The sequence below is a fragment of the Loxodonta africana genome, chromosome 13 (genome assembly GCF_030014295.1).
Source record: "Loxodonta africana isolate mLoxAfr1 chromosome 13, mLoxAfr1.hap2, whole genome shotgun sequence".
NCBI classification, from domain to species: domain Eukaryota; kingdom Metazoa; phylum Chordata; class Mammalia; order Proboscidea; family Elephantidae; genus Loxodonta; species Loxodonta africana.
The window spans coordinates 31,407,220-31,425,306 of record NC_087354.1 but is presented as its reverse complement, the minus strand read 5'-3'; the positions used below and the strand labels follow the sequence as shown (position 1 = coordinate 31,425,306).

At 38.4% G+C, this 18,087-nt stretch overlaps 1 protein-coding gene across 1 annotated transcript in view; it reads left to right on the top strand.

Moving 5' to 3' along the window:
• SEC11A (SEC11 homolog A, signal peptidase complex subunit) overlaps positions 1-16,596 on the top strand; it is a 43,814-nt gene extending 27,218 nt beyond the window's left edge. Inside the window, exons 3-6 of the mRNA XM_010593803.3 lie at positions 2,787-2,936; positions 9,828-9,947; positions 15,804-15,861; positions 16,070-16,596. Of these exons, the coding sequence (XP_010592105.1) occupies positions 2,787-2,936; positions 9,828-9,947; positions 15,804-15,861; positions 16,070-16,120 (379 nt within the window). The 3' untranslated portion in view covers positions 16,121-16,596. The remainder of the gene's footprint in view (positions 1-2,786; positions 2,937-9,827; positions 9,948-15,803; positions 15,862-16,069) is intronic.
• The last annotated feature ends 1,491 nt before the right edge of the window (positions 16,597-18,087 follow it).

Sequence of the window (18,087 nt, the reverse complement as noted above, 5' to 3'; positions counted from 1 at the left end):
CCAAGTGAAAGTCCGCTTTTAGATGTGGAATCTACTTTTAGACCTGGAAGCCTTTGTGGGTAAAGATAAAACACCTTCATATTATTTATTTTATTATCTGAAATGTCAGGCAACATTCACAACTGATTTTTTTTTTCCTTTATAGAGCTGAAGTCAGTTTAAAAATATTAAAATGTTTTATATATAACTTTAAGATTTATCATTATTGATATATTAAATGTAAATTTAAAAGTAGAGTTTAATCAGATAATAGAAGTTTATTTAATGTTTTAAAAGTTTTTGAATGGTCCTCTCATGACTTTTATGCAATCTTATCTACCACTGTCCTTTTAATTGCCATCTGTATCTGAATTTCTAAATCTTTATCTCTCATCCAACTCTCTTTGCTGAAGTCTAGATTAATTTTCACTCTACATTGGATATCTACATCTGGATGTTGAACAGGCACTTGAAACCTGGCATAACAAAGAAACCTTCTTTTCCCACAAACCTCTTCTTCCTCCTGTTTCTGTGGTGGTCGCGGCCATCTGCTCAGTTGCCAGTGTTACAAACATAGGAGTCGCTCTTGATTCCCCTTCTGTCATGGTCAGTTGGCCACTGAAGTTGTTATTTCACCCCTCTGTTCAACCTTTTTATAGTCGTCTTTCCTGCTGCTGTTCTATTTCAAACCCTCATCGTTTCCTGCCTGGGCTATTGTGACCTTTTGAAAAATGCTTTTATAATCAGAAAAAAGTTAATATATTTTCATTATAGGAAATGTTGAAAACATTAAAAAGTCCAGATGACATTAAGTCACCCGTAGTTGAGATATCATCACTATTAACTTTTAGTCCCTTTTTAAATGTATTTTTTATATAATTGTGATAATTCTGTATATGTATCCTTTTCTCTATTTTTTCCCTTATTCTCCTGTATGCATGTTTACAGTGTGTTTTTAATAGTAATTTTAATAGTTGCCAAGTATTCAATTACAAATAATAGCCTGGGTAACTCATCTCCCAGTCTACCACCTCATCTTTTTCCAATTTACTCATTAATTCAACAAATATTTGAGTGTCTTCTATATACTCTATAGCTTCTGAAGTGATCTTTCATAAATGCAAATATGATTGTGGTACTTACTCTCTGCTTAAAATTCTAGAGTGGCTCAGAGACAATTTAATACAGTGAGAGTGGATTCTCTTGGGCTCCCTTGGTTCAAATCTCACCTTTATCATTTTATAGATATATAACTTTAGGCCTCTCTAAGCCTCAGTCTCCTAGTGTATAAAGTTGAAATAATAATACTACCCACTTTATAGAGTTGTTCTGAAAATCACTTATAAAATATCTACAGTAGCACTTTGCATACAGTAAGTGCGCAATAGAAATGCGTCATTATTCAAACAGAACAACTCGGCTTTTATCTGTTTTATTTATATACTTTTAAAGCAGAGTTTTATTTGAACAAAGGCTATCACTGATTTTTAAAAATTCAGAGTAAAAGCTTGAAAACTGTGTGTCTAGAATACCTTCTGTAATAGTCTGACCAAACAGATGTCCCATCTACTCTCTGAACGCTTTCTGAAAAAAGGAATTCACTTCCACATGAGGAACCTTAACAAAGGCTTTAAGAACAAACATGTACCCAGGGACAAAACCCTAAGTCCTCAGAGGTGAAAATCCATATTCCTAGTGTTTCCAATTTTTTCTACACACTGGAACCACCTGGGATCCTTAACGAAATACTGATGCCTGCCTCCCATCCCCAGACATTCTGATTTTTAAATGGTTTGGGGTATGACCAGGACATTGGGATTCTGAAAAAGCTCTCCAGATGATCCCCGTCTGCAGCACAGCTTGGAAAGCACTGCCATATTCCCTGTGTAGTGGGACCAGAGCCTTCAAACCGAAGCCTTCAAAATATCCTCCTCATTCCTGTACTGAATGTTATTCCCTGCCTATCCATTTCTCCTTACTAAATTCGTTGTTACTGAAAACTGGAGCTTAAATTCTGAAAATAATACTGATAGGCTACTTCTTCTTAGAAAGAGAGGGTTCATTAATTAATACAAATATCTTAGGACATTTTTAGAAGTACATTTGTAGGATAGAACAGGTGAGAGGTGAGAAGACATTCTATAGAAGACTCCAATCAATTTCGATGGAATTGAACCTTTTCTTGCTTTCTGAAACTATTGTGCAAAAAATATCTGCTCTAGCGCTTGGTTTTCTTTCTTGTTTCTCTTTAAAATAAAACAAAATGAAAATAAGTTGATAACATAAGTGTTATCTCTTAGCTGACTGTTCTTTGACTTGCGGAGCTGTTTTTCTTCTTAATGGACTGAACCCATAAGGTCATCTTGGTCTGTATCTTTATAAATGGCAGAAGATGATGATCTAGTTCTCATTTGAATATTTGAATATGTTTAGTGTTTTCAGATGAAGCGAGAATAAGGGCAGTGTTTTTAAAAGTTCATTCTTTTCTGTTTGTCATTTGAAATTTGAAAAGGTTAAGGAATTAGTAACATTGCCCTTTTCAAGATTTAAGCTCCTTTGAATATTAATGATTGAAATGGAACTAGTTAGTGAAAGCTAATAACTAAAAAAGTCTTTAGTAGAACTCATTAGTCTGGGGAAACCATATTTTTTAAAAAATTCAAATTTATGTTGATATAGTTGTTAAGGTGTTGAGTATACTCCAGAAGTGATACTTTTGTTTTATTGAATGTCTAATTTTGAAAGTCCGTTTAATCTCAGAGGTTTTTTTTTTTTTTTTTAATTATATTCTCCTTTTTTTTTTCCAGTGGCAGCATGGAACCTGCATTTCACAGAGGAGATCTTCTCTTTCTGACAAATCGAGTTGAAGATCCCATAAGAGTGGGAGAAATTGTTGTTTTTAGGATAGAAGGAAGAGAGATTCCTATAGTTCACCGCGTCTTGAAAATTCATGAAAAGTATGTGTAAAATGTATCATCTTCATTTTAAACTATTTTATGTTTTAGTGTTTTCATTATTTAATTTTGATAGCTTAAAGATTGAGACGGGTGGGGGACCCCTAGAGCCTTCTTCCAATTCATTTTTATGAATGTCTGAAGGTTTGTAAGCCTTTGGAAAATGTAAATATTTATTAATTCACTTTTTTCCCTGAATGTTTTTTCCAGAGGTTTTTCTTAGTTCCCTTCTACTTTAGAGCCAGTTCACTAACCCTGTATGTAATCCCTAAAAACTGTGACAAAAAGGTTGATTTCAATTAGTATCTTCCAATATAATTCCTCTTTCAAAAAAAGAAAAAAAATCCAAGGCAATCTGACATTCCAAGTAAGAATAAATGTATCAGCTTCTTCAAATTCTAAAGAAAATTTCTAATATCGAAGTTACTCCTTTATGTGTAGATGCTTGCATTTTTAGAATGGGAAAGGATGTATGTAAAACCTTGGAATCACCTGGAAGGCGGTGGGACATAACCATGAGCAAATAATTTCACCTCTCTGGGCCTTAGTTACTTATCTGGCATATAAAGAGGGTCAGCAAGATGAATTATTGATTTCTAAGCCTATGATCCCCTGTCCAGGCACATACTCTTCATTCCCTTCCTCCCAACTTTGTAGTCTTTCTAGTTAGGAAAACTTTCAGAGGAAACGAAAGAAAAGAGAGATGTCCTGGGGAACAAATAGGGAAGTGGGGAGTGAAACAGGAGGAGTGACTTAGGTTCTTCCATATGAGGAAGCCCTAAATAAGCATTATCCTAATCTTAACTACTCTCTAAAGTAGCTTATTTTCTCCACCTAAAGAAGAAGGAAACTGTCAACCATTGTTTTTTTTAAATCTCTGTAATGATTCCAGTTTAGAAGAATTCTTTCTTCAGTGATGAAATAAAGACCATAAGGCCTTTTTTTTTTTTCTTTTAGACTTCAGATTACATTTTAAGATTACAATTTTAAAATGGCAGTCTAAGGTTTCTTGGCTAGGAAGGATAACTTTTTAGAAATTTGTTTTGGAATTGTAGAGGTTAATGCAGTAGCAATAATGTTCTTCAGACTCTCCAAGTGGCTTTGTAGTGGTGTGAGCACAATGGTGCTAGCCCTCCGCCAGACTTATTCAAGAGAATCAAGTTAAACTCAGGCCCTGCTTTGGCTAGAGCAGAAGTCCTCTGTTCTCGCATATGGTCCTTTGACATTGATTGAGATTTATAGAATTTTATTTCAAAACAGATTATCTTATTTCAAGGGAGGTTCATTGACAGATATTAATTTCAGATTACTTAAATTTTTAAAATAATTTTTTACAGAATTTTGAAGATTTTCGATTGTGTGTTACCTGTAATCCTGGATTTTTGTTTATTTATTTTAGGCCTCCAACTTGCAGGCCTGTTGAGATGGCTCGTTGTTAACTGCCATGGAGTCCTTCCGACTCAGCGACCATGTGCACAACAGAGCGAAACACTGCCCGGTCCTGAGCCATCCTTACAATCGTTGTTATGCTTGAGCTCATTGTTGCAGCGCCTGTGTCAGTCCCCCTCGTTGAGGGTTTGGGTAGCAGACCCTATTAATACTCAGGAGTTTCTAATGTATTTTTTCTTTCGGGGAGACTGAGTTACCTGGTTGGAATTATCATCTGGTTTAATAGCATTACATTGTTCTTACATTTGTGCCAAATGACAACAAAAGTGGATTAAGTTTTATAGTAAACGTGTAACTCCTGAATGTTTTCAGGCTGACTTTTGTACTGTTATTTGTTTCTTTGGTCTCAGCCTCGTTTTAAGAAATAAAATCCAGAGCTTTAGAAGAACAGCAGATGTAGGAATTGTTAAACTGACCCCTCTCTTCTGTCTCTTTCTTCCTTTCCTTCTCTATCTGCTTCTTATATATCCTATAAATTTGTAAAAACCACATAAAGCTTTTGTTTTCATATATTGAATACCTATTTGTGGATATTTTTGTTACATGCGTATCCTCACACACAATGCTGTGTAGAATTGGAAAATACACAAAACTCAAAGGAAACAGTCGTATATAATCCTACCATGAAGAGAGAATATTAAAAATTTGGGCAACTCTCTTTCTGTTTTGTAAACACATTTTTTTCCCCATACAACACTGGGATCGACTCAATACTGTTTTGTAACATAATTATCTCGTGAACATATGGAAATATATCCGATATTGCCACATATGGGAAGAATCCTAGAACTAAAAGGCTTGCCAAGTACTGCTTTCCATTATGGTAATGGGCCCATGAATTTAAGTCTGTCCTTTCTTTGTGCCTGGTTCAGTCAGTCACCCACTCCTAGCTATTCTTTAAAAAAAATTAGATGAGCCTAATTATGTGTACTGAACTGTCTGACTGGGTAATGGAAAGGACATGTAATTCAGGGTTTATCTCTGATTCTCTGCTAAGCTCAGGCAAAATTCTTTTGTCAAAAGCATTAAGAGATTTCCAGTGTTTGGGGACAATATAGTAAATTGGTAGAAAGTGGTTAGCTTTTTTTTTTTTTTAAAGATTCACCATAGAGGTCCCAGACAAAGTGGGAGAAAAATGAAGAACAAAATTCAAATTCACAAAAAAAGACTAGACTTACTGGTGTGACAGAGACTGGAGGAACCCACAAGACTATGGCCCCCGGACACCCTGCTAACTCGGAACTAAGGCCACTCCCAAATTCCACCTTTCAGCCAAAGATTAGACAGGCCTATAAAACAATAGGAAGGCCTGGTGGTGTAGTGGTTAGGTGCTACGGCTGCTAACCAAGAGGTCGGTAGTTCGAATCCGCCAGGTGCTCCTTGAAAACTCCATTGGGCAGTTCTACTCTGTCCTATAGGGTTGCTATGAGTCAGAATCAACTCAACAGCAGTGGGTTTGGTTTTTTTTTAATAAAATGTTAACACATGAGAAACATGCTTCTTAGTTCAATCAACTATGAGACCAAATGGGCAACAGCTGCTCAAAAGCAAAGACAAGAAGGCAGGAAGGGTCAGGAAAACTGGATGAATAGACACAGGGAACCTGGGTGGAGAGTGCTGATACATTACAGGGATTGCAAACCAGTGTCACAAAACAACTTGTATACAACTTTTTGAATGAGAAACTAATTTGCACTGTAAACTTTCACCTAAACACATACACACACAAAAAATAGACTCACCATCTCCTGCTGTAGGTACTTGGTGGCACGGTGGCTAAAGCTCTCGGCTGCTAACCAGAAGGTTGGTGGTTTGAACCCACCAGCCACTCCACAGGAGAAAGATGTGGCAGTCTGCTTCTGTAAAGATTACAGCCTTGGAAACCCTAGATAGGGTTGCTATGAGCCAGTCGACTCGATGGCAGTGGTTCTGGTTTTTTGGTTTATATTTTTAATTAAGAAAAAAGTAAGGAATTACTCTACATGATGGTTATGAGATATTCAGGCAGGATTATATGTACTGTGGCAAAAAGTAAGAAATCTCTTCTTTGAGTCCTTTTCCCTCCTTACCTATTTTCTTGTTTTCCATTTTCTTCCAAAATAGATGAGTTAGGAAAAAGCTAGGAGATAGTGAAGCCTATTCATTTTTTAATTTAAAAGGTAAGATTGCTTTTAAATGTTTCAGTTGACTTAATTCTCTTGAATAGCTCCTCATACAAAAAAAAAAAACCCCAAACCCTTTGCTGTCGGGTCGATTCTGACTTAGCAGCCCTGTAGGACAGAGGAGAACTGCCCCATAGGGTTTCCAAGGAAAGGCTGGTGGATTTGAACTGCTGACCTTTTGGTTAGCACTCGAGCTCTTATTAACCACTGTGCCACCGGGGCTCCAGCACCTCATATTTGTCTGTTAATCTGTTCCTCATACTTATATTATCTTCTACATTTAAACTCTTTATCTTATTTTGTAGCTCAATCTGATAAGTATTTAGTAAGTTCAGCCTGCAGGAGGTGTTACAGTTTGATGAAGTATTTGGAAGGAAAAATTTCGCCATTAGGGTACCATACTCCTTAGCTTTGCTTTTCCCACTCCTGACAGACAAGTGCATTATTCTGCACCCATCTGGCTTTTTGAGTCTTTTTTTTTTTTTCTCTTATCAATAAAGTGGTTATTTACTCTCTCCAAACACCATACGTCATAGTATTATGATGGATGAATTAGATTGTAAGTGCTTTGAGCTCCTTGGAGGTAGATAATAATAAATATTTGGTACTTGTGCTAGCAAAAGACATATAAATGTGTCTTCAATCAGTATTGGACCTATGAGGTGTGCAGTGCTAGAGTAGGTCTTAATAGCAAGTCTAGTAAGAGCTGGTTGCCACTAGAGAATATTCGTTCCACTGTGATAAACAGAGGAAAAAGACCTGTGCTTTTTAAAAAAGCTGTAGTGGTCTGTCCTAGTTACATCTGAGAGGGGGGGAAATTCGGTGTGTTTGTTTTTGCTGGCAAATCAAGTCTTTGGGAATACCAGCCCATACCTCTTGTAGTATCCCTTCCCTTCCCCTCCTTCCCTTCTCCTCCCTCCCCCCCCGCCACCTTCCCTTCCTTTCCCTTTCTTGAGGAGTTTCCCACCTCCTGGTTTTTTCTCCTCATACCTGATTTTGCTTGCCTGTATCTGTGGGGTTGATGTTATTTTTTTGGTTGAATCGAATCTTCCTTCCTGCTGCTCCTAGCATTCACTCTCACAGCTAGCCCCTCTTGGCACCTGCTTTCCTTTACCCTCCAGGATTTTTCAGATATTCTTCCACTTACTTTGAGTTGTCAGCTACAGATTATTTTTCTCTGTATATATTTGCATTTTTCTCACTGGAGTCTCATTTTTAATGTGACTGTTTGCACTTAACTGTCTTTGGTGTTTGCAGCACCTTCCAATTTAGTTTCACCTGCACATTTAACGTCTACTGAGCCAGTTTCTGACTTAAAATCTAAGTGAATATTAGTAGAAATCTGAAGCTAATTGTCTTCTTTCTAGCATAGCAGTTAACCCAAACTCACTTGAATTAAGTTTAAGCTAGTCTTCATCAACTGTAAAATATACTTTTGCTTTCAGTTAAATTTTAAAATTACTATAAACCTCATGGTTCTTTAGTAGAGTTAAACCAGTAATTTTCTAGTCAAGTGAGATAATGTTCCTGTAAACCCTGACATGTCTGAAGAATTGAGGGTTTTATTTTTACTAAACTTTTTTCCTAATATAAAAGCAATACATGTTTGTTGGAGAAAAAATAGAAGATACAGGTAAGCTAAAAAAAAAAAGCCACAGACAACCACTGTTTATTATGTCCTTTTAGATCTTGTTTAATATCTATTTTTGGCTTTTATTTTTTAAATTTGGAGAATTTCTAACGTTCACAAAAATAGAACAGTATAATGAGCTCCTGTGTACCTATCACCCTGTCCAACAATTACAGTGAAACCTGTGAGGGCTGGAACGTGACAGGACTGCCTTGTTTTTCGGAGCCTTACAAGTTTTCCACCTTTGACAGGGTGCAGTCTTGCTACTTTTCTATTGCTTGTTTTTAGTGGGAAATATTTGAGTTTTCCTTCTCTGACTGCTTTCCACCTTATGCAGATTCCAGCTTTTCCAGGTTTTACTATGTTAACCTCTGGCCAATTCTGCCCATCTACACTCCCAACTCTTTCCCCTCTATTTTGAATCAAATCCTAGACATCGTGTGTCATCTGTAAATATTTCCATAAATACCTACAAAACATAATCACAGATTTTTTTTAGACGTAACTACAGTTAGCATGGTTACACCTGAAAAAAATGAACAATTCCTTTGATCATTAAATTTCCAGTATTGGCTCAAATTCCCAATTGTGTCATACCTTTTTTTTTTTTTTTTTTAACAGCTTGAATCCAAATAAAGATGCACTTGGTTGATATGGCTTTAAAGTCTTTTTTATTTAACCTATAGTTTCCTCTTTCAGTTTTCTGTTTTCCTTGCAATTTATTGGTTGAAGAAACTGGGTCATCCTGTAAGTTCCCACAGTCTGTACTTTGCCGTTACATCCTGTGTGGGTAGCATAACATGTTCCTTTGCTCTCTGTATTTCTAGAAAATATTTGTATATATTTTAATATAAAAAATGAGATTATACCATACATGCTGTTTTGTGATCTTTTCTTCACTAAATAAAATTTGTATGATAAATAGATCCTGGGGGGTGCAGACAGTTTGCACTTGATTACTAACCTAAAGGTTGGCAGTTCGAACCCATCTGGTGGTGCCACAGAAGAAAGACCTTGTGGATCAGCTTCCATAAAGATTACAGCCAAGAAAACTCTGTGGAGCAGTTCTACTCTGTAGTATACGTGGGGTCGCCATGAGTCAGAATTGACTCAGTGGCAGTGGGTTTGGTGTGGTTTTGTTATGGTGATTATCTCTCAGTGTCATTTCTTTTTAGGTGTAACCCTGTGCTAATTGTAGTTATGTTTAAAAAAAAAAAAAAAAAAAACCGTGATTATGTTTTATAGGTATTTATGGAAATATTTACAGATGACTTGATGTCTAGGATTTGATTTAAAATAGAGAGGAAAAAAGTTAGGTGTGTGGATGGGGCAGAATTGGCCAGAGATTAATTAATGGCCAATTAATTAATAATTGTTGGCACGGGCTGATAAAATGACAGCAATAAATTGTTTTTAATACTTGCATAGTATTTCAGCTCCTTAATGTTGGACTTTTAGTTTGTTTTCCATCTTTCCCTATTATAAGCAACACAGCTATGAACATCCTTTAGGTAAATAAAGAATTGTTTTGATATTAGGAATGGTGCTAAATTACCACAGTGCCACAGGAATTTTTGGTTAACAAAAGTAAATTTTGTGATTTCGAACAGCACGAAGGTCCTTGATAAGTTGGATTTCCCTTACTCTTTTCAGGCAAAATGGACATATCAAGTTTTTGACCAAAGGAGATAATAATGCGGTTGATGACCGAGGCCTCTATAAACAAGGACAACATTGGCTAGAGAAAAAAGATGTCGTGGGAAGAGCGAGGGGGTAAGTATAGAGGGGAACATCTCTTGAGCTTTTGTTATGTCACTTAAAACATGGCCGTCTCAATTGTATTGTCTGATCAGACACATTCCTTAGAATGGTTTTGTTTCAGTTCCAGCAAATCTCCACTGTATCCTTTGAATAGGTATGCTTTTTAAAAGGCATCTGAAACTTCCGTTATACTACTCCAGCGGGGAGGAACTGAGGCTCAATTAAAGCATAGAATACCCGTGGTGAGATGATGAATGGGTGTGGCAGTTTTTTAAATTCATATGTTTATTCAGTTCATTCAAGAAATGTTATGGGGCGCTTTACGTGTACTCTGCTTCCTACCTGTGTGAGGCTCCGGGGATCCGGAGCGATATTCATCCCGCTTTGCAAAACGTAGGTTTCTGAAAGATGTACTGAGTCAGCACCTTAAAATGTCCCTCTGAATGAAGTTTTTGTGTTAACTGATTCCATGTCAGGAGAGCAGTTCAGTGGAGGACAGGAATTGTTAGTTACTGGTGGGAGGAAGCATAGGGTTGTTACTACCTTCATGTGATTAATAGTATTAACAATAACTCATGATTGTTAGGGACTCTCATTCTAAGTGCTTTACAAATACTACTTCATTTTAACCTCAGAACTACCCTAATATTTCCACTCGACAGATGAGGAAACCCAGATGAGTGAGGTAACTTATCTAAGGTCGCACTGCTAATAAATGGCTGTATGACTCCGGAGCTTCCCTTTTAACCATCACATCAGAATTACTGGCATAGCATTTCTGAAGTGGGTGACTGTTGGTTCTTACTATTTAGATGCCACATGGCACTCTTAAGACTGGTAGCACATCTGCTTCTCCTGGCCTAGAACAGACAGCATGGATACAGAAGTATTACACTAGGGACAGGCCACCACACTGAGCAACTCTGCTCCCACACGGAAGTGAGTGTGAGTTACCATGTCAAAGCTGCCTTGGCTACAGTGTGAAAGCTGCTCAGTTTGGGGCCGTAGAGATCAGATCAGAACAAGAACCAGTGTGTTTTGCCTCCCCTGCAGAGCTGTTCTTTTGTGCATACTCCCAGTTCTGGAGAACATCTTTTCCTGTGATGGAGATAAACATATAATCCAAAATAAGTCATCAGTGCCCTGGGTCCCAAAATGCTGCTGAGGTGGTTATTTAGACTTACAGCCTCTTTGAGTCATTTTGTTTTTCTTTTAACTGTAAAAGTACAAATTTAGGTGGAAAGATAAGGAAATACAAATCATCACAAAGCAAAGTCACTTCTCCCTCCCCCTCCATAAATATTTACTGTTAACTTCTTGGTTTATATTCCTTTAACCTTTGTTTATATACACAGAGAAAGCAGATACTGATATACACATATACATATGTACATAAACACATTTTGTATATGGGGAGAGAGTGGTCACACTGTTCTATAACCTTTTTCACCCCAAAAATTATTAGTATCTTTACAAATCAATAGATTTCTCTCCATATCCTCACTTTCAAAGCTATATAATATTGTGCTATATGGATAGACCATACTTTTATTTAGCCAGTTTCCTGCTGTTGGACACTCTGGTTGTTTCCAGTTTTTTCTATTGTCAGCAGTGCTGTGATGAACATCCTTGTTACACATACCTCATTACCTGTGCACAATCGTTCCTTCACAGTGAATTCCTAGCAATGGACTTGCTGGTAGAAGGTATGCACATTTTAAGGCTTTTGATAAACTTTGCCATACTGTTTTATTTATTCTCCTGCCACACAACAGGGTCCCTTTATTTGGGTCTTGATTCCTAAGTGTTTAATACAGGTCTGTCTGTTCACATTGGTTCCTTGGCTGGGTAAAAGATACATTATCGTACAAAAGGTTAGAGGAGATATACTTTTCCTGAAGTAACTTGTCTGTCTCAAGAATTTCTGAAAAATACCAAACTATATATAATACTGTTTCTAAAATCCCAACATTGAAAATACAGGCATTTTTTTCTGTTTTTTTAATAATAAAATATAACCTGGTACTGTCTGAATTGAGTAACTTTCCATGAAATATAAAACACCTGGGACATGAACAGCAGGAGCACAGAATCTTAACTGTACAAATCCACTTACCTCGACACGTGTCGGGACATGTCACCCTCTTTTGTGGAAATGGTGTTTATAAAGCACTTAGCTGACATTTTTTTAAGTCACACTGTACCCAAGCCTTGAGGATAGTCACAGGCAGGTCTGCGACTGAGGTACAGATGTCCTTATGCATTTTCAAAATGTGTTTTCAAACAGCTGCACACTAAAAAAAATTCACATTGAGGACTAAGGCCCTCAGTAAAGACGATTTTAAAAAGTTTTTTATTGAGATAATTCACACACATTGAGATAAAATTCACCGTTTTAAAATGTACAATGCAGTGGTTTTTAGTGTATTCACAACGTGCAACCATGACCACTGTCTAATTCCAGAACATTTTCATCACCCCACTTCCCTCCTTATTTCCCTCCCCCTCCAGCCCCAGGAACCAGTCATCTATTTTCTGCCTTGTTGTTGTTTTTAGGTGCCATCAGGTTGACTTCAACTCATAGCGACCCCATCTGACAAAGCAGAACTGCCGCATAGGGTTTTCTTTGCTGTAATCTTTATGGAAGCAGATCACTAGGTCTTTGTCCCATGAAGCTGCTGGGGGGGGTTCAAACTGCCAGCCTTTTGGTTAGCAGCCAAGCACTTCACCATTGCACCACCAGGGCTCCTTTCTATCTGTCTAGATTTGTCTACAAATCTAGACATACAATGGAATCATACAATATGTGGCCTTTTGTGTCTGGTTTCTTTCATTTAGCATAATGTTTTCAAGGTTCATCCATGTTGTGGCATGTAATGAAAACAGTTTTAGAAAATAAAATTCACACTAAACCAGTCAAGCATTTAATAGAAGTGATTCATTCTAAATCCAGAAAGTTGAAAAACAGAAGAGGACCTGTTAGTCAAAGGGAGATAGAGAACGTTTAGCAGAAGATTGGGAATAGAGAAATCCTGCCAATGAAATGAGGAATAAAAATATAAGGAAGCAGAGTAACTGAGCTCTCTGTAGACTGAAATCCATTTTATTGATAAGGCTTTTGAAACATAATGTCTATTTCACTTGAAACAGATTATTCTGGGATAGAAACAGAATGATCTGATCCTGTTTTGATCACTGCATGTTCTCCTATTGAGCTGGCTACCGGGTTCCATACTTTCCAGAAATAGACCCCTTTTGACACCTGACAAAATCGTGCTGGGATCCTCTTAAATTGTGTGGCCATCTTTTCTTTACTGTTCTTTTGGCCTCTTGCTTAATGATGTCCATTGATTTTCTCCAAAACACCAGCAGCGAGTCCTTCTCCCTGAGACAACTTCCTCAGCAGCAGCCTGGGTCCCAGGAACTGCAGGGAAGTGTATTTAACCACAGTCTACTTTCTAGATGCTAACTTGGCACAGGCTGATGTCAGAGTTGGCTTTGTGAATGGCGTTCATTTTATTTACACCTTGGTCTGCTAATTAGCAAGTCTGCTTTAGCACATGAGTTCATCTGAGCAGAGTAGGAGCAAAGTGCAACTGATCTGAATTTAAGGTGACTCATGAGAGCAGCACGATGCACTTGGTCATCAACACCATGCTGTCTCTGTCCACGAAGGGACACATTCCTGTGGATAACTCACAAGTAGACTGTGGTCACTGGCAGCCAAAGGTTGTGGTTCTTTGGGCATAGATGTCACTGCATAGAGAAAACAAAGTCTCTATCCACGAGAATGACTGCTGTGGATCCTCGGAGCAGAACCAGGAATGTGAAATTGCTTAATAGAAATCACGGAAGCTTTTACAGCTCTTACTCTGCATTTTACTGGGAGGCATTTGCCAGACAAAAATCTTTCATGTTCTTAAATAAGATGCTTTACCTTCTCTGAAAGTAACTGCCTTTTTGAAGGCGTTGAAAATGAGACAAAAGAAATAACAGAGTTATTGGATTAAAAAGAGAAAGGAAAAAAAATATATATCAGAAAACCTCTGTCTGCCCTCCTAGAGCTTAGCTCTACCAGCTTGTCGTGACTGTTACTTTTGAATTCCTGGAGATCCCAGGGGCTGAGGCTGAAACGCGGGCCCTGAAGAGGTGCTGTCGTCACAACATGACTCTCCCAGGCGTCTCCCACCCTGGACCTGTGCTTCTTGAACTTGAGTGTGCCGCAGCATCACCTGGGCCCCCTCCCAGAGACCCCCCAGCTTAGAAAATCTGGGGAAGACAGAGGAATCTGCGTTTTCAACAAGTGATTCTGATTAAGGGGGTCCAGGTTTTAAGAAACACCAACTTATGAAATGGGATTTAGGGGTAGAGAGAGAGACAGGCCTGGGTAGTGCTGCCAGAAGGGAGAGAGGTGGGGAAGGGTGAGAATAGGAGACAGGAAGTAAGGAGAGTTCTTAAAAGGAAGTGAAATGTACCAAAGAGGAAATTTCTATTTTTCAAGTTTGCCAAAGGCTTAGACGGTGGAGGTGCTATGTGGGAGGTCACTGCTGTTTGTACTGCCCTTGGTGTGGAGCACAAGCTGTAGATGTCCTGAATAAAGGTATCCTGGCTATTATAAAGTCTGCAAAGATCAGCTTCCACTTCAGCCCGACCTCCCTTTCTAGGACAGGCTGTAGCCTAGTACACTGTCATATGATCCACGTCAGAGTCCAGCAACAGAAGGAAAAGGAGTCGTACATTTGCTGACGCCATTTCCTCCTTAATCAGTGGTACCTGCCAGTTTTCTCTCTCCCCCTGAATTCTTAGAATGTTGAGAAGTCTTTTGCATTGCGGGGGAGAACTGAAGCCTTGGGAGAAAAATGAGACCCACCCCGCAAGGGAAAGATAAAAGAGGAGGCCCAGACATTCAATTAACCAGTATTTCCTGGATACCTACTACGTGCAAAGCACTATGTGTGGCCTTGAAGAGACAGTGGGCAACAAGGTTGACATAGTTTTTGCCCTTATAGAGCTTATAGTCTAGGAGGAGGAACAAAGACTAAACAGCTAATTGTACAACTAATTAAAATTTTGATGAGCTTCAAAGGACACATACTGGGTGCTATGAGATTGTTTAATAGGTTGTCTTACCTAGTTTGGTGAGAAAAACTTTAGGGGCTAGAGGAAGGAAACAGCTAGGGGGGAAAAAACTGTAGTACCCAAAGAAGGAGATAGGGAACTCGTTTTGTGCTGAGTTAGAAAGGGATTTCAGGAGGAAGGATGTAGTAGGGATGTATAGGAAGATGCGGGCTAAGACTGGTCTGCTGCATATGGTGATTAAAAACTCTAGAAAAAGTTTCAGAATTAAGACAACTAAAACAATATTCTAACTGGTTAAACAATGACAGGGTGGTGAAATGTTAAGTACCATAATAGAGTTCTTACCTTCACTTTTTGGACACTTAGCAAGAAGTGCCTTGTAATGTTCTGGCTGTGTTTGCCTTTTTTTCCCCAACTAGATTGACAGCTCCCTGAAGGTTATGACAACAGACCTAGCTCCTAGCACTGTATCAGCCTGTAGCGTTAGCATCACCAGCTAGAGGTCTCAGACCCCAGATCTGGTACTGGTTCTAGCACACAGAAGCTGTGTACCCTGGGCATGACCATCTGTTTCCCCATCTACACAATGGTGATATTCCTAACTTTCCCATCATGTGGTCTACTGAAAGGATTAAATATGACATTACAGTATATGCCAGTGGGCTTTGTGAACTAAAAATGAGTATTCAGTGGAAGCTGTTGAGAATGTTCAGTGAATGATAATGTCTGCTTTACTTAGGAAGTTCTGTGATACTCTGTTTTTTGTTTTGGTTTTTTTGTTTGTTTTAGATTTGTTCCTTACATTGGAATTGTGACGATCCTTATGAATGACTATCCTAAATTTAAGGTAAGAGCAATAACTATATGTTTCACTAAAAATGTGATCTTTTATTTAATTTTGGAAAGTATTCAATGCATTACAGTTAAAAGATGAAAGAATAATTGGATAGTTTAATAATACATCCTGGTCACAAAGGCCAGTTTTTTAATTAACTCTTGGGACTTGTTAACTTTTAAGAGCTACTCTGACTTGTGATTCTGTGTTTATTTTCTAGTATGCAGTCCTCTTTTTACTGGGTTTATTTGTGCTGGTCCATCGAGAGTAAGAAGTCTGCCTTGCTGTTCCTGAGAAGATGCTGTACTTTTTGTTACTGAATGTTTGGAGTAGATATTGGACTGTGATTGGTGGAATGGAGAACACATATTTGGGCCCTTCTTGGGAGCGCTGGTTTGCATTAGTTTGTTTCTATGCCAGAGTATGTGTGGGCGGGTACACAGGCACCGTGGAGTACACTCAAGGGACTTTCAGTCACAGAATTTCATAATGTTGTCATTGTCACACTTTCACATTTTTGTACATCAGTGAATTTTTTATATTAAAAAGTTGAGCCAAAGCCCCCAGTGTTTGTATTTTGAAGCCCTGGCTTCACTTCTAAAGTGCCTCCAGAGTTCTGTACATGAAAATGCAGCTCTGCACGAGCTTGAAGCCGCTGTTCCCCCTTATAATGGGAATGGCCTATTCTGAGGTGGTCATAAGTCTTAACTTTTCAAAATTTTGAATAAAAGACTTTGCACATCGAACCCCTTATTCCTGGCTTGTGTTTGTCGGGAAAGCTTCTGAAATGTGCCTTCTGTGCTGGTTCCGAGCACCCCTTGGAGATATACAGGGCTTTGGTGTGAGCAGTCCTTCAGCTAAGAAGGTTGCCTTCGTACTAACAAATCTTTGTTTTGTTTTTGTTTTTGTGAATCAGAAGTAGGCACTGATACTCACAGGCAATCTCTTAGTCATAAAATGGATTCTTCACCAGGGCGTGACTCAGATGAGCATGAACCCCACTAGTGTTGCTGGGAGGCTCAGAACATCTCACCGTGCTGTACACACTCAGAACGCTTTCTGTACTTGAGACATTCTCAGCCTTTGTGCATGCTGGCAGTGTGTGTTAGCATCTGGAGGAGGCATGTCGAGGAGCCGGAGAGCAAGCCTTTTACTTGTTTTCCTTAAACTAATGTCTCTGAGCCTGCTCTCTTAAGTGCTTGGCTTTCTTTTCCCTAATGCAGACCTAAAAGAAAGCAAGCAAAGCAGAAAGTAGTGAATGCAAAGGCCAGTTGTGTGGTGGTGGTGTTCTTTTAATATTGAGGCAGTTAGGGAAATGGGAGTGTAGGACAAGCCAGTGTGTTTTAAGCACAACGTACCCTTCTTCATCTGTATTACTGTATTAATGTAAAATCCCAAAGTAACCACATGTTCTCAGTTGGGGTACAGTTTCTATTATTTGTTCAACTGAGGTGGCAATCAGTCCATACTATAATGCTAATGGATGGAATAGGGGCAATTAATCTTCTGAAAGCTTCCACTTGTAGAGAACAGTGCCATCCTAAATCCATTAACTAGCCTTCAGGCTTTGGATATGGGCTCTTAATGGTCTCAACAGAGTATGAAGCTTGGCAAATCACTGCTAACAAATGCTTCTTTGAACCAGTCTATGAGGCTTACGTAGTACTTTTATTTTCTTGTGAGCCAAGGAGAGTGTTGGAACAGCCCTCTGTGTGTGGAACGGCAGAAAATTACTACTTACTCCATTTTTTCCCCTCCTAATTGCCTGTGAAATTTTTTTTTTTTTTAATTGCCTGTGAAAGATAAGGTTAACTGCTCAGCCAATCAGTATATTGACTGATGTTGTACCAGCCTTTCTAGGATGACTCTGGGGAAGTAGTATGCTGCGCTGGCAGGGCTGAGAACCCAGGGTCTTCTGTGATCTAGCTTGCTAGGAATCCTGTCAGGCATTGAGGGGAAAATATTAATATTTTCCTCAGTTGCATATTCTCTCACCCAGCTTTGTGGAAGTATTATTTTTCCTCCTTTGCTGGATACTGTATTTGCAAGCAACAGCTAAATTTCCCTGAAGAATTTATCAAATAATCTTGAAAGATTTGAATTGCTCTACTAGCTAAAATTAAAAAGGATTATTTGTGAGAAAAGGTATTATGTTCCCAGTTTTAATGTTTTCTAGTTTGGTGCTAAAATAGAAGACTTAAAATTGAGAGATTTTATTAGTAAATATGATGTATTTTA